This window comes from Phocoena sinus, chromosome 4, assembly GCF_008692025.1.
Source record: "Phocoena sinus isolate mPhoSin1 chromosome 4, mPhoSin1.pri, whole genome shotgun sequence".
NCBI lineage: Eukaryota > Metazoa > Chordata > Mammalia > Artiodactyla > Phocoenidae > Phocoena > Phocoena sinus.
Genome location: NC_045766.1, coordinates 39973427 through 39995545, shown reverse-complemented (window position 1 = coordinate 39995545; position 22119 = coordinate 39973427). Strand labels below are relative to the sequence as shown.

At 36.8% G+C, this 22119-nt stretch overlaps 2 protein-coding genes across 5 annotated transcripts in view; one reads left to right on the top strand and one right to left on the bottom strand.

The window, feature by feature from the left end:
- Nucleotides 1-15153, bottom strand: part of SMC4 (structural maintenance of chromosomes 4) — a 34583-nt gene extending 19430 nt beyond the window's left edge. The window contains exons 1-10 of one of the 3 annotated variants that reach the window (XM_032629937.1): nucleotides 15043-15075; nucleotides 14404-14646; nucleotides 13772-13915; nucleotides 12709-12887; nucleotides 12138-12329; nucleotides 10384-10560; nucleotides 3141-3305; nucleotides 2740-2867; nucleotides 2134-2274; nucleotides 1326-1476 (exon numbers count right to left, since the gene is read on the bottom strand). In XM_032629937.1, coding sequence (XP_032485828.1) covers nucleotides 1326-1476; nucleotides 2134-2274; nucleotides 2740-2867; nucleotides 3141-3305; nucleotides 10384-10560; nucleotides 12138-12329; nucleotides 12709-12887; nucleotides 13772-13910 — 1272 coding nt within the window. In that variant the 5' untranslated portion in view covers nucleotides 13911-13915; nucleotides 14404-14646; nucleotides 15043-15075. Of the gene's footprint in view, nucleotides 1-1325; nucleotides 1477-2133; nucleotides 2275-2739; nucleotides 2868-3140; nucleotides 3306-10383; nucleotides 10561-12137; nucleotides 12330-12708; nucleotides 12888-13771; nucleotides 13916-14403; nucleotides 14647-15042 lie in introns of all 3 variants that reach the window. The other 2 variants (XM_032629936.1, XM_032629938.1) reach the window with 2 other exon arrangements.
- A 385-nt stretch (nucleotides 15154-15538) lies between these two features.
- IFT80 (intraflagellar transport 80) overlaps nucleotides 15539-22119 on the top strand; it is a 108900-nt gene continuing 102319 nt past the window's right edge. The window contains exon 1 of one of the 2 annotated variants that reach the window (XM_032629939.1): nucleotides 15539-15661. The gene's annotated coding sequence lies outside the window, so the exon portion shown is untranslated. The remainder of the gene's footprint in view (nucleotides 15662-22119) is intronic. The other variant, XM_032629940.1, reaches the window with a different exon arrangement.

Genomic DNA, 22119 nt, shown 5'->3' with positions numbered 1-22119 from the left:
CCTAACTTTACCCTTCCAGAGTCACCACATAGGCCTAATATTTTATTCCATTAATACCTTCCAGTAGTTATCACTTTTCCACAGTTGATTCCTAAAGGCTAATTATCTCTACTACAGTTACATTTGGCTTAATCTGCCCAATTCAGGGGTTTCTATCAAATCCATGCTATTTTGTTTATTCTGATTATCTATTACCAGAGAAATTAAACATTTCCCAAAATGGTGTCCCTCAAACACTGATTCACATAGATGTGTTACTGTACTGAGCATAAAGCACTTTGTGAACAAATGCATTCAGAAAATGCTTACAAGTTGAAGCAGAGCCTGTCTTATAATTACCATGTAATTATATGGTACAGAACTTTTTTTTTTTTTTAAAGAAATTTATTTTATTTTTGGCTGCGCTGGGTCTTCGTTGCTGCACGTGGGCCTTCTCTAGTTGTGGCGATTGGGGGGCTACTCTTTGTTGTGGTGCGCGGGCTTCTCACTGCAGTGGCTTCTCTTGTTGCAGAGCACGGGCTCTAGGCGCGTGGGCTTCAGTAGTTGCAGCACGTGGGCTCAGTAGTTGTGGCTCATGGGCTCTAGAGCACAGGCTCAGTAGCTGTGGCACATGGGCTTAGTTGTTCCACGGCATGTGGGATCTTCCCGGACCAGCGCTCGAACCCGTGTCCTCTGCACTGGCAGGCGGATTCTCAACCACTACGCCACCAGGGAAGCCCGGTACAAAACTTTTTTGAGGGGAGAGGCTTTATGTGTCTCATCTATTAATATCTGATTAAACTATGAATATAGTTTGAAACACCCCAAATTAATTGATTTATTAGTCTGGCTCCTAGCAAGTTAGGCATTCTGGTCTAAACCTCATCTTTCTTTTTTTGAAACCTCAGTCTAGCTATTCAACCACTTGCTGTAAATTATGAACTTCCCCTTCCCTCCTTTTTAAGGGAAAACTCCTGCTGATACTCTTAACTTGATTTCTGCAGACAAAGGTACTATTTTTAAAAATCTATGATATGTAGCCAAAAACATCTCTTTAAATCATACACTCTAGGAAGAAGAAAATTATTGTCACCAAAACAGAACTGCTGATTTGGTAAATATTTTGCCAACAATGTATATCAGAAACATAAGCTCTAAAACTCAAAGTCAATGGATACAGGATTTCCCTTTGGGGAAAAATCAGGTTGAGCTAAATCCTGAAACAACATTCAGAATCCCAACTCATTCTCTTAGGTAGTATGGGCCAAGAACATTCATGAAAAATAATAAAAACTACATGTGATATTCAGACCTGAAATTTTAAGAATTTCTCCCCTATAACTTACCTTTTCTTTATCTTTTTGAAGTTGTTTTTCCAGTTTTCTGGCTTTACTTGTAGCATGCTTTAATTTTTCCCTAACTTGAACATCTTCTAAATCTAGTTTTGTAAATTTTTCTTTGTTCTCCTCAATAAATTTTGTAATTTTGTTCAGCTTCCTAGCAAAGTAAGAAAATTCAGTCACTATTTTGGATATTCTGATATTTTAAAGCCACCTTATATACCTTGCCTGGTTATAAGTGTATCCAAGTTCTTATAAGGTAGGATCCTGTTTCAAGCTGACCCTCTCCTCCACCCATATTTGAAGGAGCTGTTAAAATGTGTGACTATAGGAGTTATTTTGTCCTTCTAAGCTGGACTGGAAATAATCACTATGATGTCTAGGTATAGAAAAATTTGACCATAAAATATAAGCAAAACTCATTTTAAAGAATAAAAAAGAAAACTGCATAGGTAAGGGATATTGGTGTCATTGAAGATTGATATGAGAAAGGTAATGAGAAAACTTTAAGACAACTAACCTGTCAGGTTAAATGCTTGTTTGCTATGATGTTTTGTGTTATTATGTTCTGCCACTAGGGGGTAGCAGCCTGCATTATTTTAAGACCAGTGTTGGGCAGTCAAATCTGTGATAATCATCAACTAGATGTAAGCAATTAAGTTTTTTGTTTGCAAAAGGAGACCATTTTATATGCTGGCAAATGTATTACACGCATGTGCTGGCAGTAAGTTTATATACAGACACACACACATACATGCAATAAAATGTAACTAAATAATCTAAATACTTTTAGTACTTTCCAAAAGATTATTACTTCTCTATATCTTTTACATCTTTATTCTTAGCTTTCATTTCATTTGACAGTATATTGCTCTTCTCATTAATTTCTTTGGTCTCTTCATGAATTTTTTCCTTTTGAGTCTCCATTTCAGCAATTCGTTTCTGCAGATCATAACTAGAGAGAGGAAAAAAAAGATATCAGAGATCCTAAAATACCATTTCTAAAATTCTCTATTTTAGTAAAATCAGCTGCTTCTAAAGTATTCTTAACCACAGTCAATTAACAATTACCTAGGATTACTGACAGGGAAGGGGGAACCAACCTAGGGTCAAGGCTAGAATTAGGAATAAAAATAGACTCTACATAAACAAAATTAGATTATATGAATTCAAAAGAATGTATATGTAAAACTAATAAGCACAGTAATACTTGTGAACCCACCTCCCAACTTAAAGTAGGACACTTAAAAGTCAACTTCAATACTATGGTAAACAACCCTAATTTAATGAATTCATCACATAAAGCAACTTTTAGAATTTTTTTAACTTCAGTCTTCACATTTCTCTAATATGGGAAAAGAGAAGGGCTTAGACTTACTGCCAGAAACTAATACAAAAATTGATAAATTAAGGTACTTACATGTAATATTGACAAACATGATTCTTTTTTCTAAATATTTCATTTTCCAAGGTAAGAAATTCAATGGCTATGTTTTTCTCTCCTTCTAAGGCGTCCTTTTCCTTTTCCACCATCTTAACTCTGTTTAACTACAAAAGTTAAAAGTGTAGAGATTGTTCATATGAAGTGTATTTGAGCAATCTGAATTTAAAATATGCCAACATTAGATAAAAAACATATAAACTACATTAATATAACAATGTTCCTCTGAAATGCCAATAAGAAAAATATAAAATTCAACCTAAAACACTAAACTCTGCCTGAATAATTATGACTATAACTTGAATATCTAGCTCAGTAAAATTAGTTAATACAGAAAACATTCTGGTTTACAATACAACTAAAGTCTACAGAAGATTCACCTTCTCTCCTCTGTGTTCATTTAATATTTCAAATCTCCGACACAAGACTTTAATAGGTTCATTTAGCCGTCCACAACCAATTATATCTTCTAAATATTCAAGCATACCCTCATCATGTTCAGTCTGGCCTTTTGGTTTCATCATAGCAATTTGTTCAACTTCACCCTTTAAAAAAAGTAATATTTCACACTCATTGCATATGTTTAGCAACATCAACCTTAAGTGAGAACTAGAAACAATGAACAAATCCAACAGTAATGAACAACTAAATGATTTAAATCAGTGTTTAAAGACATTTAATAAAAGTAAAAATGTTCTCTCCACTGATACGCTTAAGAGTTTTAAGCAAAATTCAGCAAAGTATTCATACAATCTACAATTAAATCACTGTGGCAACATTTTCAACTATTAACAGAATTATAGCTCCTATTCTAAAACAAAGAATTTTCAAAAAGACCCTTCATGGTTAAACTGTAGGAATCCTGTCCCAAGATGGTTAGTATCATTAAGGTTTCTCTATAAACCTGGTGTTATGAGTTCCTCAGCAAGCGCTGGGCTTCGTAAGAATATCTCAAACTTAATGCTATAACTTTCTAAAGACAAGACCATTAAATGAAAAAGGAAATATTACTATTTCTCATGGTAATAATATTAATAGAAGAAATCCAACTGACTGGAAACTAAAGATCCTGGTACATACAACATTGGAAAACTTGCTTGCAATCGTTATTACAACAACTTTTGAACTATAATTAAAATTTTAGATTAACATTATATATTTGTATTTACACAGTTTAATTACAAAGAGAAAAGAAGAAAAAAATTCACAATCAGTAACTTTCAAGGCTGATTGCCAGGCAGCCATTTAGTTTGATGGGGAAGAAAATTTTGAACAATGCTCAGGCAAATTGCTGCTACTTTACTTCACACCAGTAGCCTGCTTGTACTCTATATTATTGCAACAGAAGAAAAGGGACAAATAGGAAAAAAATACCCCTTTATTTCTGCAAGATAGCAAAGACTGAAAAAAATTTTTTTAAATTATATATTAAAAAAAGCATATAGTCTTTCTCAATTTAAGTATCTACAATATGTATTTGTGAATGAACCTTAAAAATCTGGGGTAAAACTTGCTAATGACAAAGCATCATATTTACCAAAATCCTCAACATAATTACACAAGGTAAAAAATTTTTAAGATAAAAGAAAAGATAAAACAGCTCATTTTAAAATCTACTCATTAGGGACTTCGCTGGCGGTCCAGTGGTTAGGGTTCCACACTTCAACTGCAGGGGGCATGGGTTCGATCCCTGGTCGGGGAACTAAGATTCCGTGTAAAAAAAAAATCAACTCATTAAAGGGCATAATTTTAAACATTTTTTACAGATGATCACTTTTCTGTACTTTGACAACAGGACATGATTATAAAATACAAACTGAAATGTTATCCTAAGAGCCTGTTATTTTTTAGATTTCTCTGCAACCGTGGGTATGTATGAATTAGTTTTAACTAAATATTAGCGTTTAAAATATGCAGCTATTTATATAAAATGTTTTATTCTGCTTTCAATTATCAGTTTTTTCCAAATATTTTCATAACAATTTTAAGTTTCAGACAGGATTTAAGCCTGGAAGAGTGTCCAAAGCTTTAGATTACAACAGCGACTCCAGCCACTGAAGAAGCCAAGAGACTTATTCAGTTGTTATCTAGACAGGGTTTATCAACAGCAACATTACTGACATTTTGGGCTGAATACTCTCTGTTGTGGGGAGCTATGCTGGGTATTACAGAATGTTTAATAACATCACTGACCTCTACCCACTAGATGTCAGCAGCATCAGGCTTCCCCCAGCTGTAACAGCCCAAACTATCTCCAGACAATGCTAAATGTACTGGGGGTGAGGATGCAAAACTACCCCCAGCTGAGAATCACTGATCTGGAGGTAGTCAGTTTAATTTTTTTGTATTAGTGTTTAACAGTCCAAATATCTGACACCTGATAGTCTAATATTCTACCGAATTCAATTTGAATATCTGAACACTTATTTTAGGAAAAATGGAAAACCATGCCAAGAGAACTTACGTGTCTGAGTCAAATCACTATGAGGTGAAATTAAGTATACACTTTTCAGATAACCAGAAGTTATGATTTGGTGTAAGAATGATAAAAATATTCCTAAAGGCATCACACTTTTCCTGGCCAAATTACTTATTGAAGAGATGGATTACCACCATTAGGAGACAGCCTAGCTTTGAATAAAGCATAGTGGTTGCTTGTTTTTGGTTATTTGTTCCTCCCTTTCCAATTAAAATGAAGGATATACAGCTCTGATTTCTTTTCATTTTAACAAGGTTGCCCAGCAGAAAAAAACATTTTCAAGTGAAAGACAAGGACGTTTATCAATCAACATAGTTGCACCTCAAGTCCCATATAACATTCAATTTTATTATATGGTATTCATTAAAAACAAAAAACAAACAAAAAAACCGGTTATTATCAGATTAGCACTATTGAATCAACAGGTTATTAGAACATTTAGCCTTCTACCTGTCATGTGACAATTAGGACTGTTGTGGTATTTCAATGACAACCTGGGACCTTTCTTGTGGTTCTGTTCCTTGATGTCCTCTGCCTTACTACCTGCTACTATTTGTTTTCTTCGTTCTTTTTCCATTTTGTGTCATTTCATGTATAATCTGTGGGTAGACAGTCTGCTTAGAGGACCACTCATATTTCTGAAAATGTACCTATTCCATGTGAAATTATAGTTTTAGGGAAATACCTTCAACACATTTCAGAAATAATTTTAAAGCATCAACCTGAATTTATAGTCACCTTACCACTCAAAGCTCCAAATCACAAGTAGTGGTAGCACGATGAGACAAAAAAAAAAAGTTTCAAGTTGCTATATGCTACCATCTGAAGCTGGCAAAGTTTTGTAGGCCCCCCCACGGTTATTTCTATTTTCTATAGCTTAAGTATACTAAACAAGGTTTTAAACAATTTTTTTCACTGTTGTTTATTAGTAACTTCCTATGTTTTAATTTATATTCACACTATATCAGAGATACTAGGCAACTGTAGAAATACCATCTGTGGTTTTGTTTTTTTTAAAAATTATTTATTTTTGGCTGCATTGGGTCTTCATTGCTGTGTGCTGGCTTCTACTCTTTGTTGCAGTGCACAGGCTTCTCATTGTGGTGGCTTCTCTTCTTGTGGAGCATGAGCCCTAGGCGCGCAGGCTTCAGTAGTTGTGGCACGTGGGCTCGGTAGTTGTGGCTCGCGGGCTCTAGAGTGCAGGCTCAGTAGTTGTGGCGCACGGGCCTAGTTGCTCCGTGTCATGTGGGATCTTCCCGGACCAGGGCTCGAACCCATGTCCCCTGCATTGGCAGGTGGATTCTTAACCACTGCACCACCAGGGAAGCCCCATCTGTGGTTTTTTAAAGTAACATAAAAATAGCAAACGTATTTCAAGAGGATATTTATAACATCCAAGGCCTAATCCATACCGTATTGAAGTGGATGGCAAACCAGGGTATTGTGATTCATTTATAGCATTCCTCAATAATCTAATTTACAAGAATACAGCTTAAAAATCTAAGAGGAGGGCTTCCCTGGTGGCGCAGTGGTTGACAGTCCGCCTGCCGATGCAGGGGACACGGGTTCGTGCCTCGGCCCAGGAAGATCCCATATGCTGCGGAGCGGCTGGGCCCGTAAGCCATGGCTGCTGAGCCTGCGTGTCCGGAGCCTGTGCTCCGCAACGGGAGAGGCCACAACGGGAGAGGCCACAACAGTGAGAGGCCTGCGTACTGCAAAAAATAAAAAAATAAAAAAAAATAAAATAAAATCTAAGAGGAATGAATAGGTATGATGCTTTTTATCTTTATTGAAACAGAATCCAAATTTTAGCAAGCAAGAACCACAGGACACTGAAGTATAGTATATAGCTATAACAAAGCTTTTTTCCTAATAAGACCTGAAGGTTTAAGGTAAATATGGGTGTTTGCATCAAAATTAAATGGCCCAGATTTACTAGGCTTTGAAATTTTATTTTGCCTTGGCAATATTTTTATTTTCTCTATTTTCCACTGTAATGTAAGTTATTGTTCTTTCTCTTATTCTGATAAATTTTATTCTAATTGCTCTTTGTGAACTAACAGAGGGCAAGAAACCAAATGACTGAGGTTAGTATCTGTCTAAATTAAGTGCATAAACAGAAAGGACGATGCTTTAGGAGGTAGACTGCTGGCTATCTATTTTGGATGCTTAGGGGTAGTTTCCTATTTTCTTTCATACAGTTGAGGCGGTTGAACAAGACACTTTTGGATAACTAAAGTACTATTGATAAAGCTAAAATTCTTTTGATATAGCACAGACTTATTTCTACAGGCTAAAAGACCAGAATCCAAATAAGTTTATATGTCATGCCAGGCTTAGAAGAAGTATACTGAAAAGAAAAAGGGAGAGATGACTAGGTAACAACTCAGATCTCAGTTAATCCAATCTCCAAATTACTAAACAATAAGAAAAAAAATTTGGTTGTTTTAAATTTTAGTTTAGATTTTATAATATGAAGACAAAAAGCATATGAAGTTGAAAATTGTGACAAAACTAGCTACCCATGAAATGCTACACAGAGCTGAAAAAACCCTACTTGTTTACACTTACAACAATGGGACAACAGCTCCCTAACAAGGTATATATAAACAGGGAAACATACAAACATAAAAAGCACAACAGCCAATTATAATCTAACACTTTTGGAAGGCATGTGTATTAAGTGCCTCTAAGGACAAGAAACGGAATTCTACCATTTTTGTATCATTTATAGCATCTCAGCATAGTGACTCACTAGGAATTCATTCAAATAGTCAACGATGAAATTTTAAATGACTTCAAATACTAGAAATGCCTACTTGAAGACCCTACTATACCATTATAAATACTTAAAAAAAAAAAAGTTTACCCATATGGACTTCTAAACTTTAGTGCTTTTTAGTCTTAAAAATAAGTTTTCACTTTAGCTGGATTTATATTACTTAGGTTGTTAATCACTACCACTGGCCAAACAGCCTATACATTTTATTCAAAGTAATCACTTATGTCTTAGATGATGATATTCTGATGTCTCCAAGTTCCCAGCCTCCCAAACCACAGCTAGTTTTTAAGATGTTATTTAGTGGGAGATAAGGTAATGAAAACTGCATTCTTACTTACCTTCAAATGCTTTAAATCTCTAGTGCAGGAGTCTAAGATTTTGATAAGGAACTAAATAAAAATCCATAGAAACCACTGCCACTTTCCCTCAAACTTTTAAATAGGGCATCATTAGTTCTATCTAGTCCAATCCCTGTTTCTTCTTCCTAACAGGTGAGTTTCTAAGGCTCTTATCTGTAAATTTAATCAAATGGAATTCAATTTGTTAACGTGGAAAGTTCATCTCGGTATTAAAAACGATTTAAACAACATAACTATTATGATGACATAAAAAGGTTGAGATTATTATGAGGACAAATGGCTTAAGCATCCTGGGCACTTAAGAAGCACATATTTAATATAAAGTTTACAATTTAAAAACTACTCTTATTTACATCTTTGGGAAGTTACTTTATTTAGCTCCCTTTATTAACTGAATTATATATACAGAGGCAATATCAAGGGAAAAAAATCACCCTTTCAAGGGTTAAAATGCAGCCTATTTTGATGAGTCTACGCACAGGTGTAAAACTTTGATTATCCCTGCGTGACAGTAAATAAACAGCAAATAAGAAACACAATGACAGGTTCCTGCAAAATGGTATCACTATCAAATTTAGTATTCTGAAGGGGCATCTTTAATCAATAATTAACCAAATCAAATCCCAGAATACAAAAAGTCCATAAAAGTTAAATCTGATTAAAACACACACACACACAGCTTTAATCCCACATTTATGTAAATTCAAATCTTATTTAGAAATATATCTGCTGATGATTTCCCAACATCCATTTTAAAATAAGTTTGGGTTACAGAAGTATTACAAATGAACTGAAGATATTAATGTAAGTCATCCTAGAATATTTCTTTACCTTCTACATACACTATGTACATCTAAAAGTAACATTTTTTTAAAAAAAGCAGTTGAAGAATATAGACTAAAATGGAAACGGAGGCTAACACTTTATAAGTTTCTTACTGGGAACACTCAGTCATACTAATCAAACTTTTAGTATCAAACCAAAATTCCCAAGTTAGTTTAAAATCAGTAGTACAGGACACTAAAGAATATTAGCAGCTATTTCTATATCACAATATAGTTTTCCTCTTATTATTATGCTCTTGGTGATTGTAGGTAGGACAAAGGAAAAGAAGATAGCCTCAAATCAAAAGGGAATTTTAATATGTCTGACAAAGCCATGTTTTACACTAAGAACTTTTTTGAAAGGTAAGACATAGAGAAGATAAGGAATTTTTCTTACCAAGCAACACTGGTAGAAAATATCTTTACTCAGATAAAGAATACAGGGTTTCTAATAAAAATCAGCTTAACACCAGGTACTTAATTTTATACCCCTTTAAAAAGACTTTAAAAGTTGTGATACTTAAGAATGAAATATCAGTTACTTTCTGATCTTCCAGTAGAAGTGGTTCAAGTAGGCCATTTGAAACAAAACAAAGAGCTTGAATAAGCTTTTAATTGACCATTCTAAGCATTAAAAAAAAAAAGTTAAATCAGTTAGGTGCTCAGGTAAATTTGTGAAACACCAAGTATATAGTTTTTTCTTTCGAGTATATATTAGTAGAGATGACAAAGAACAAAAGTAAAGAAAAAGAACTATTAAAAGATAACAAATCTCATTTAAATGTTATCTTAAAGAGAAATACAAACAGAAATGATAAATAGTTGCTATGTCCCTGTCACGCTAAAGCAGCACAATAATATTGGTGTTTAATATTTATTTTACTACGCCAATATTTACGTGCTGCTAGAGCGGAACAAGTATGTCAGTCCATCCAAACATAAAATGAGCATATGATGATGAAATTACAGTTCTGAATGAATTTCCTTAAATTTCTAGAGCAGCAAATAATGATTCGCATCTTGACTGTAGTATGTAAACCATGATGTGCTGCTACAGTACTTTAAGGCCTCAAAAATACAGGATTCATCCAATAGGGAAAAATTCCTTACACTTTATTTTAAAAAAAAGGGGAGGGGGGAAAAAGAACGAGAGAACCTCTAATATCTTTAAAAATTTACCTGTAAGATTAAAAATCTATTATGGTCCAAGTCAATTCCATGGCTTCGAAGAAGATTTCCAACATCCTTAAATGTCTTCTTCTTCCCACTTATGTGATAAACAGAAGTATTATCTCTGTAGGCCGTTCTGGATACATAAAAGTTACTGTTAGGAACTACTTCATAATCATCCCCTTCCTGTTTTGAGGAAAAACAAAACCAGAAAACAATTGTTGGTATTAAGTCAGAGGTTTGCTCCAAATTTCACTCACTTCATACTGAAACCAATTCTATGGCTTAAGAACTTCAATTGAATATGCACATAAACTGACAATAGTCCTTAGAATTAATCTTAGCTAAGATTAGAAATAATTTTTCAAGTTCTTTGATTCCTTCCTCGTAGATCACAAAAACCAAAAAGTCAATGCAACCAAACAAACAAAAAAGAAAACACCCCACCTTCAAGCCTAAAAACATATTCGACTGAGAAAAGAATTGATGAAGGGGCACAAGAAACCCACTGTATCCAAAATAAACTCACCCAAATTATTAAACCATGTTGACAGATTACTAGTCCATTAAAAAAAAGCTGCAAGAGATGATTTGAGGAAAATGGAAGGAAAGTATAGTAGGATGATACAGCTTAGTTTTTTTCCTTTTTTGGGTGAAGAATATGTCATTAATTGAAGGTAAAAAAAATTGCAAAGAATTGACAACTACATTCTCCTATTTTTTTAATCAAACAAATTTAAAAAATGAAGTACAAATCTGCTTTAACATTAAAACTTGCTTTCCTTTAAAATCTATGTCATTTTGAAATCATGGTTTTTAAAATTTACACAAATCAAGTGTAATTAATATGCAATGGAATCAAATCTGATTTACTGGCAATCTACTTTCCAACCCAAACTGTACAATAGAAAAGCACTAAGAAACAAAATTAAAATATATTCCACCACGTAGATTTAAAGCTGTTTATATTAAAATTAAAAACAAAACAAAACAAAACAAAACCAAAACAAGACCTAGAGGCCAAATCACAACCTCATTTCATTATGTAATTAGTTTTCTACTGGTGATGCTTGGGCGTCATTTTTAGGCTCCAGTCAGTCATTTTTGAACCACGTATTTCAAAAGTTAATTATTAAATAGAAGAGAAAAAAAATCCCAATACCAACAGAGCCAAGTGAATAATCTAAATAGGCACTTTACCTATAATTGTCTCCTCTTCTAGAAAACAAACATGTTACCTTACCCTTTCCTGTTTTAAAAGGGTAGTTTACTTCAAACTGAAGCAAAGCTCTTTCGTACCACCTATACAGATGACTACTAGTAACATTAAATTTAATGCGAAATGAAATAAGGGAGATGGTAAACTTAGTCAAACTGTTAACATTTTCAAGTTTAGGTAACTTATCTGAAAGCAATAAAAACATAACTTTAAAAATGAATCCAAAATTTATAGTAAAAGAATGCTTACTTGGTACTCGGGATACTAAAACTGCTCAATGTTTTACACCAAAAAGGTAAGCATTATTATTAGCTACTTATAATTCATTTCCCTGGCTAAAAATTTTAATGTTTTAACAGCCACTACCACCAATCCTCAAAAAGAAAATATGGTCATGGAGGTAATGAAATAAATATTGGTTCTGCTTTAACCATATACTAATTTTTACGAGCCAATTTAAGCCAAAAATAATAAAATGTGCAACGTATTGAAATCCTTTGTGCTCCTTACTTGAAGTTGCAAATAATTAAACAAAGTCCCTTACCTTATCAATTATCTTTTGAAAATGAACTTCTACAGTACAACTCTGAATATCCTTGTGTTCATCAGAATTGTGTATTAGAACTGAGAGTTTTTTAGATCTTATTTTTTGTGCTCGATAGCCAAACACAAAAAGCATAGAATCAATAACATTGGATTTGCCACTGCCATTTGGCCCAATAATACAGGAAAAGCGCTGCATAAAAACAGGAAGAAAAAAAAGGAGTTAAAGATAGCTGTTTTCATATATCATGTCTCTTATATCACAAGCTTAAACACTTTAAATAACACCATATTCTAATTTTAACTCAGACTTTTTACAAAATTCATTCTTAGAGTTAAAGAGAAAATACTCCTTTCAAACATAAAACCCACCAATTCTATTCAGTGTGGAAAACTTTATAAAGAGAGGTACCAAAAGATAACCAAACAAAAGCTAATTTCAGTTGTTAAAAGCATAGGAAACATACCGTATTTTTAATCAATCAGCATAAATACAGGAACTACAAAATTGAAACATTTTATAATAAAGACGCATTACCTTACACAACAGTTATTTTAAAAAGGTCAAATACCTTATGGAAAGGTCCCAGAATTTTTTCCCCAGCATAGGATTTGAAGTTCTGGTTTACAATATGAGTTATCATAAGACGAGGAGCTCCAGCTTCATTGGTCATTGCTGGAGGTGGGGGAGGAGGGATGCTATTCAAAATCTCTTCTAAACTTCTATTATCTATTTCCTCACTTGGAGTCTCTAAGTCAGTCAAAGGAAAGGGAAAACAAGGGGAAAAAAGCCTGCATTAGTGCAATTAGTTCGGAGGACTACTGCCTGCTCATCTCTGGAGAGATGTTATTTATGAAACTTAGGAACTGTATTTTCACTCAAATATAGTATTATCCTAAACTCACAGGGGATGAGAATCTTTTGGTTTGGTTTTATCAAAAAAGAAATTCTTGAAAGAAATGCGACCAGTCACAAAATCCTATAGAAATATACCTTTTAGGAGCCGAAACACTACATCATCATGCAAATCTGGGAAATCCACAACCACTTGATTCCCTGCTCCCTGTCTAAACAGGTGGTTAAATCCTAAGGCTCTAGATCCAACTCTCTCCGTATCTGTGAGCACCTGGAACCTTAACTTTGGACACTCGCGAGCTCTAGAGACACTGTCACGGGGGTTTCATGTCATTCAGTTCCTGGACTCACAAAAGCTACGGTAGTTTCGAGTAAATTATCATCTTCTCTTAGCAATTTAAGACCACGAAGGTGAAGTTACAGGGTCAAGAAACTTTTCATCATTATTATTACAGTCATGCTGACTCTGTCTGAAAAACAGTCCACTAGCTCCTGGCTGACCGTGTCGATTTCCGTGGAAATAGAAGACAATGAACAGAAATTCAGAATTGAAGCTATTTACTCGCCCCCATCCCCTCCGGCACCGTTACACCGATTGCACATTGTCTAATCTGTGAAAATCGCCAAATCACTTTCTTGAGCGGCTCTACCTGACCTTCAGATGTCAACCCCGCAGCCCCTCTTGTCCGCGCCCAAGAACACCAGCCAGTCCTGGGTTGGGCGCGGATGCACCCGGGTCTCCCCAGCGCTTGCCCGCGACGTCGCGAAGGGCTACTCACCTGCGGTGGCAGGCGCGAGGCTCCCCGCGCGGCCGGGAAGCGGCTCGGGCTCCGCGTCGCTGCTGGCGCCGTCCGGGGACTGCGGCGGCCCTTCCTGTCTGCGCCGGGCGGTGGAGGGCTGGGTGCCTTTACGGGGCATGGTCGCTGGGGCCGAGGGAGAGCCGGGAGCAAGTCGGGCCGCGGGCCAGTGCCGGTACGTTCCCCTCCCCCCACTCCCGGTGAAACGGGCTCAGCTCCCCACCCCGTCCCACTCGGGGAAAACTCCGTCCACCCGTTTTCCAGAGCCCCGTCGTCAAACCCCGCTCAACGCCAGCGGGTCCTCGAGAAAGAAGGCACAAAAAACTCAAGTGCCAATAAGGCGGGATTCGTTTTCTTAAGTCCTAAGCAAGTGGGAAAACCTAGACGTGCTTGGGGATCAAGCAAGAACAGAGCACTGCTTAGGTTCTTTTTACTTTTTAATGCACCCCCGCCGTCCGCCCACAGTATAAGTGTGAAAGACTATTCTAACGTAATTTCTAAACGAAGCAATTCCCATACGCTAGCATTTGCGGACATTCCCACGCTCTCTGGGCTAGGGATGCAAGCGCACAGATTCTGAGAGACAAGAGTTCGTTTGGAGGGCTATCTATCACCTCTTCCCAGAGCAGCGAAGAACCAACTGGCGGCGAGCCGCCCACTTTCCTCTCCCCGCCGTTTAGCCCTCGGCGCAGCGGACGGCCCGGGGTCTTTGAGGTCTGCTCTCTACAGTCCGGCCGAGTCCGACCACTCGCGATTTTCAAATCGGAAGCCGGCAGCGCCGGCTCCGGTTCAATAGCCTTGAGGTGGCAGGGGTCTGTCCCTCCGGGGTCCGCGGCAGAATCCCGTTGGACAATAAACTACGAAAGGTCACCAGTTAAGGGCTCAGACCCGGTGGTTACTCCCTTGCGGGAAGTGAGACGGGCAGGGGGCCACGCTAGAGTCCGACCAAGACCAAGATTTCTGAGAAGAGGTCCGCGAGGCTGAGAGGCTCCCCCCAACCCCCCCCCACGGGCCCCCAGTCTCCTGAGCAACGCTTATGTAGCTCAGAGAAGTGGCGCCCGGGAGAAGCGCGCGGGAGCCTCGACTGCCGGGGAGCGGCCGAGGGGGGAGGGGTGACAGCGAGAGAAATCTCCCGGCGGCAGCCTCAGCCTAGACTTCGGCTGCTCCAACTCAAGGCCTCTACTTTCCAGGAGCCCGCGGACGGGACAGGAAGTAAGAGTGTGACAACCTGATCAGGAAAAGAAGTATTTTACCTGCCGGATAGTCCACTCAGACCAAGGTTGGAAACGGTTGCATAACCCCCCTCTCCTACCGGTGTTTCGGCTGCGGGTCCTTCACTCGAAAATGGCGCCTAAAATACAAACTCGAACGGAAATTCGTTACAAATGCGCGCAATGCTTTCTGGGAACCACTAATTTGAAAAAAATGCGGCGATTATCGCCGCCATCTTCTGGTGGCTTACGCGCATGCGCGAACTGCTGGCGGGACCCAGGCGGCAGGGGACGTTTTCTATTAAGTGAATAAGAAAAGCGAAACAGTGTTTTCCGTGGGCCTACGGCAATAGCACTCTTATAAAAAATATTTTTTAAAAAACCTTGAGAATTTTGAAAAAGATAGAAAAATAGAGTGGGGCTCCGCCCACAGCTAAAGGCAAGGCTCAGTCGTCCAATGACGTCCCTTAAGGAGAGGGCGAGCTCGCTGAGGGGCGGGGTCTAGGGCCTGCTCGGGTGACGCCCGGCAGGGAAGTATCGCGGGAAGATGGAGTGAGCTTAGCTCTTAGGAGTCGCTATGGTGACAAGAGAGGCCCGAGGCTTCTTGGTAACTGGTCCCACTTCTGTGAGTACGATCGCCACCGCTTTCCTGCCACTTAAGGTAAATCTCTTTACTTCTAGGCGAGAGGTGAGGAAAGGGTTTGGAAGTTGTAGCCATTACTGGATCCACCTTCCCTGCTATGAGGGTTTGTGCGGAGTGGAGCATCAGTTATTTTCCGTCTCCCTGGGGGCGGTGCGGCTCTGGACGTAGCTTTTGGGATGCAAAGGAGGAAGCCCTCAGTTTGGAGGGAGTAGAGGGGTAACAAGGAGAAGAGAAAACCTGGATTGGTGAATGATCGTGTAGTGAAAAGCAAAATAATGATTTCGAATTATTGGTGTTAGGTCATTAATGTCACTAGTGAAAGGGGGTTTCGCGTTTTTAAAATCATTTGTCTGAAAGACTCTGTAATGGAAGAAGCGATTTGCTGGTGTCTGGGTATGAGAAAATTTTTGATCAGCAAATATTTCTTAAGTAGCTTTTGTATACATTGCACTGTCAGGCATAATCAGGATTATTAAGCAAGTATACCTGTTCCCAGAGAATCTAGTTTTGCTAGTAGGTTTTTAGTTTTGCTAGTAGGTTTTTAACCAGGAGTTTGTGGATCTGGTGGTAGGTGATTGGAATTCAGAGGAGTTCATACCACCTCTTCTCCACTTGCCCCCCCCCCCGCCCCCCGCCCCCGAAATCGTATACAAAATTCTGGGTGCTTGTGAATTTTTCTGGGGAGTTAGTGTTCCCAGAACTTTGATCAGATTCTCAAACGTGATCCTAATCCCTCAAAATGTTAACCATTAATTGATTTGACTATGTCCAACAAGCATTTATTCAGCGACTCTTAAGTACTTGACATTGAGAACTGGGAGCCTCTTTTATTCCCCCTTTTAACTTTTGTAGACTTAGGACTTGGCATACTCAAGCCCCAGTATATCTGCTTTATGAATGAATTTACATTGTCATTCTAAGTAAGTAAGTATGACTCTTGCCCTGAGGAGCATATTCAGGTTCAGTGTTTCTCAAGAGGAAGTGTGGAGGACACTCCCCTCAAGTGTAAGAATTTGGTGAGGTTGGGAGACTGGTGTGATTTGAATAAACATTGACTTGATATTGTAATATACCTTTATATTTGAGATAATATAAGTTGAAAAAAATTATTGTTTTCATAAGACAAACTACAGACAATAAAGCTTAGTGCAAAAAAAATTTGGCTGGTAGGTGTACAAGAAAATGTAGCAATCAGTTCTCTTTGAAAACATCTGGAATCTTTTGGAATTTTGCAGTCTGTAAAACACTATTACAACTGAGTTGGAGAGATATTAACCATGAAAAAAGCAAAGACTAGACCAAATTGAGTTATGTATATGGGAGACAGCATGATGTAGTAGAAAGATGTAACAGATAACAAGAGTCCCAAATCTCATCATTTTTTTAGCTACATGCTTAGACAGTCAATTTATCAATCTCTGAGATTTTTTATTATAAAACCAGCATATAATACCTACCTCATAGGATTGTTTATGATTGTCTAGCACACACACTATATGCATTTGGTACTGCTGTGTTTATGACATTGACCTTATTAGGGTATGTGCTAAGGATGAATAATGGGATGTCAAGTTAGAAGATTAGTTTATGAAGGGTTTTGAAAGCCAGGTCAAGGATGTTTTCAAAATATTAGAAAAATTTTGAGCTAAGGAATGACTTGGTAAAAAAAAAAAATTAACAGTAGTTATGTGGGATGTGTAAAAAGGGAAAGAGACTGAGGTCAGGCATGGCTTAGTTGGATTATTACTGTCCAGTCCTCCATGTAGGAGGTGCCTACACAGTAGAAAGGTAAAAATCTGGACACATTTTGGGGGAAAATCTATAGCTTTTGTAGATTTTAATGGTTAAGAGTCTGAACCCTTAAAGTTAGTCAGATTCTATTTTTTATGAATCCCTGGATTGGTGATGAGGGGATAAAGATAAGTCACAAATAAATCCTATTTTTACTGCCTTTGATGGTTGCTTTAAATAATGATTGGTCTTAGTGACTGATAAGAAATGTAATTTCAGTAAATCAATAAAGTGACCAATAGCTTTAGATTTAGTTGAACCTAACCATGCTCCACTCAGAATAAATATTTTTTAAGCAGACTTAAACCAGGTTGTATAACATAGGAAAGAAATTCATAACAAACAGCTACAGTGGAGACAAATCTAGAGTGAAAGTAGAGCACTCAGAAAAAGTGAAGAAGTGATTTGAGAAGAGATTAGGATCACAAGAAATAAAGACTTGATTGATCCCTGCCAGTACTTTGGATAAAAAGAAGCTGGTCCAATTGGGATGGACTAGGTTACAATGATCTTGGAAAGTATAACCAAGTCTCATCTTTCTGGTCCAAAATCATCTACTAACAACCATTATCTATAATTTCAGGCAGTCTGAGAAGAGAACACTTACTTTTTATATTTCAAAAAGTTGTACCCCACAGGGAGAAATAAGAATAAGTTCAAGGGGAAAAATTGGAATCGAATTAAAATTAACATTTGCAATTCTTTAAGTGCATAGTTAGATTTTGTCATCATTATAATAATATGTGTTTTGTCTACCTTCTAATGTGGTTACAGCATTTCTAATGTAGTTACAGCATTTCATAAAGTCTGAAATTAGATTTGTGGGTAAATGTTTAAAATATTAACAAAGTTTGTAATTAATTGTGAATATTTGGATTAATTAGACATTAAATAATAGATCAAAATGAATAAACATGAATTTATGTAAGTAATGTATAAATACTTAGAGAATATTGTTCAAGATGAATAAATTGTATATAGAGACAGGAGAGATAGTAATGAATATTCCTTTTGATAATATAAGCCCCCTAGAACACTAGTCTTGTTGAAACTCTCACCTATCTTAACATAGAAAAAAATGGGAAGTGAGGAAATGGGGCAGTTTTGGGGGATGGACTGTTTTGAAAAATGAGTTTGTTTTTATTCATATAGGTTGAGATTAGGAAAGGTATACAGTGGGCATTAGAGGTGGAGAATATAGTTCAGGAGAGAAAATAGGGTGAGATAGAGTTACAAGAATAGTTGGGACACTAAAAATAGATTGGATTTTTAAGGTTGTGAGTAGAGAGAGGATAGCACTAGAGAATGTACATTCTTAGAATATAGGAAGAAGAAATAATTATAGTAATGTCTCAGAGAGGACTTTGTAGATTACAAGTGACAGAAAATCCAATCCAAATTGTCTTGAGAAAACAAATTAATTTCCATAACCAAAAAGTTAGGTGAGTATAACTGGATTCAGTGTTCAAACAAAGACACTAGGATTGTGTTTCTTTCTTTGTTCTGCTTTGCATTTCCTTGTCTTGGCATTATTCTCAGGCTTCACGTAGTGGTCTCTGACACCTCCAGGCTCTCCCCTTGCCATGGTAAGGTGTTACAGTAACTCTAGCCTCAAATTTCCTAAACTTAAAGACCTGGGGGTTAAGAAGTGTCTTTCTTCCCCATCTTTTAGTTAAATAAAAGTTTCTATTGGAGATCTCTAATTGACTTAAGCGTAGGTCTCATGCTAGCTCCATTGAAGCCATATGGCTAAGAGTGAGGAAGTGGTGCTCCAAGAAGAAATTCTTTGTAGCTAGGAAAAGAGTGAGTATATGCAGGGTGACAAAAACACCAATTTTCACTATAAATAGCTAACAATTATTAAGTTCTTACTATGTTTCAGGCACTCTACTGGACATTTGTAAGATGCCTTTTTTTTTTAACCTCATGTCTACTTTATCTCATTTAATCATCATAACCAACCTGTGAGGTAGGCATTATTAACCCCATTTTGTATACAGAAGAAAACAAAGTGCAGTATTTGGAAGATCTCTAGCTGAGAGTTTCAGTAAGAAGTGGGTCAAATGCAGTAGAAACTGCAAAGAGAATGAGAATGGTGATCTTACGAAAAATAACATTTATTACGTTTTTTTTAATGCAGAAATGCATAAAGAAGAAAGCAAAATTGGGCCATAATCCTATCACTCAGATAATTCTATATTAAAAATATAAATGTATAGATAAAATATTATGAACACGATAAAAACATCAAACAGTATAAAAACATATAAAATGAAAATTAAGAGTCCCTTCTCACCCCAGTGTCCCTAACCTCATGAAGGTCTCCGTTGTCTTGCATATCTTCCGAGAAGAATGTTTTAGTATCCAATAACTTGAATATATATTCCTCCCTTTTTTTTAACACAAAAGGGATTGAGTTATATAATACTGCTGTATACTTTGTTTTTGTCATTTAACATATTATAGACATCTTTCTGTATCAATACATATAGATTCATCTCATTTTTTAAATAGTTGTACAGCACTCTAGTTTATCAGTTGAGTGTAATTTTTTTCTATGCTAGTTGATGAATTAAAAGGATGAATTAAAGACGACTACTTATTTTTAAATTTGTGAATAACATGGTTTATTGGCTAGAATTTATTAGGCCGTCCTGCAAAAGGATTATAAATATAACCAATGTGAATAATATTAAAGTATGGTTGGCAAGAGCTAGCTCTAATTTAGCTAAAATTGCAAGGAAATGTAAATACCACTGCATATATCAATACATACACTTCAGATACCTACAGGAAGTGGAGTGGCATGGAGGTTGGAGGTCTTTAGTAAGTGAACTATACTGCCATTCGTAAGCCTGTTCCATTGCTTGTTAGGTGTTTGAATAACCTGTCCCTGGAAATGGTGAACCTGCTGCTGCCTTCCCTGCCGTATAAGAGATCTCAGCTCTAGTCTTCAAGTGGTTTTATGATGGGACCAATCTGCATAAAAGATCTGCTTCTCTCTCCCTCCTCTCTTTACTGGAAAAGAGACACAGGAGTCTAATCAGAGCTATCAATTTGGAGAATTGTTGATAAAAATTGTACTTCTAAAAATAGGGCCTTGGGTAGTCATCAGCAAACCATTAATTTCAACTGTTAATATCAACACCCAAGGGTTAGACAATATGCAAATGACCCAAACAGAACTTGGTATAAATGCACTTGTGATCTAGCTCTTGGATTTCTTATCTCTCCTTCACATTCTTGTTTACTTCGTAGGCTTTCTGCTACCTCTTATCTATAAGTACATTCTTGTTGACAAGTCATACCTTCCCTCTTTCCTGCCTAAAATTTTTCTCATTTTGTTAGTGCTTTTACGTTTTAGTTTTATTTCTTAAATCTAATTCATTTCTTTTTTCTTTTTTGTAAACCATCTTAACCACTTTTAAGTGTACAGTTCAGTGGCATTAAGTACATTCATACTTGTTGTGCTACTGTCACCTCCATCCATCTGCAGAACTCTTTTCATCTTGCAGAACTGAATCTCTGTACCCATTAGATAGAAACTCCCTGTCCTCCTTCCATCCAGGCAACCACCATTCTACTTTTTGTATCTATGAATTTGACTACTTTATGTACTTCATATAAGGGAAATTATATAGTATCTGCCCTTTTGTGACTGACTTCTTTCATTTAGCATAATGTTAAGTCTAATCCTTAACATTAATTCTTAATTCTATTTTCTTGGTTCTAATTCTGTTCCATGTTGTAAATACTTAGATCTGGAACTTGCGTGTGTAATCTATGATGAATATTTAAATTTCTAGTTTTTGATAGTACTGTATAGAGTTCTGTAATAAATAGGCTTGTATAGTTTGTATATGTATCTTGGTGTACATTTATATGTATATGACAAATTTCTATGACTAGGAATTCCTCCCAGGGTAGATTCCTTGTATATACTTCTTTTGAATCAGTAGCTTCTAACTCAAAATATGACAGATGTGTCAGATTGGCAAAGCCTAGGTAATTTGCCTATGTCCTAGCTGTAAGGAGGTCTAGAGAGGAAATAATTTGTTTTTTATTTATAAGGTAGGAAATTCCCCAAAGGTAGAAAATGTAGTCAAAAGTGTTGGTGGGGGGCAGAACAAAAGAATCAATGACCGTTAGCACCAGTTTTCCTGCTCTTCAATAATGTATGTGACTAACTCTTTCTCTGTATGCCAGGGCTGGGTTCTGGCTGGGTTTTTGCATTTGGCCACTTTGACAACAGAAAAATGGTATCTAGTTGTTTTCATTTGCATTTCTTTAATTAAAATTGAGGCTGTGACTTATTTCATGTTTTTGATTGCCTGCTGACCATCTGTATTTATGTTTCTGTGAACTGTCAATTTATATGTGTTTACAAAAAGAAGTACCCCATATCAGTGTCCTTGATCAAATGACTTCATAGGGGACCATGCTGTCTTAGTTATCTTCTGTTTCTATAGTACTGCCAATCAATCCCTGTCCACTGGTTCCTTCTCCTTTGCCCCCAAACATACTTCTTACATAGTATGTAAGAAGAAAAACGCAGAGCCTAGTGTGCCTGGCGCAGTTTGAGTGAAAAGAGAGAGGAAACAGGAGATGAGGTCAGAGAAATGATGTTGTCTATTAGGGCTCTCCAGAGAAAGAAGAGTTAGTGTCGAAGTCATTAGTCTTAGGGC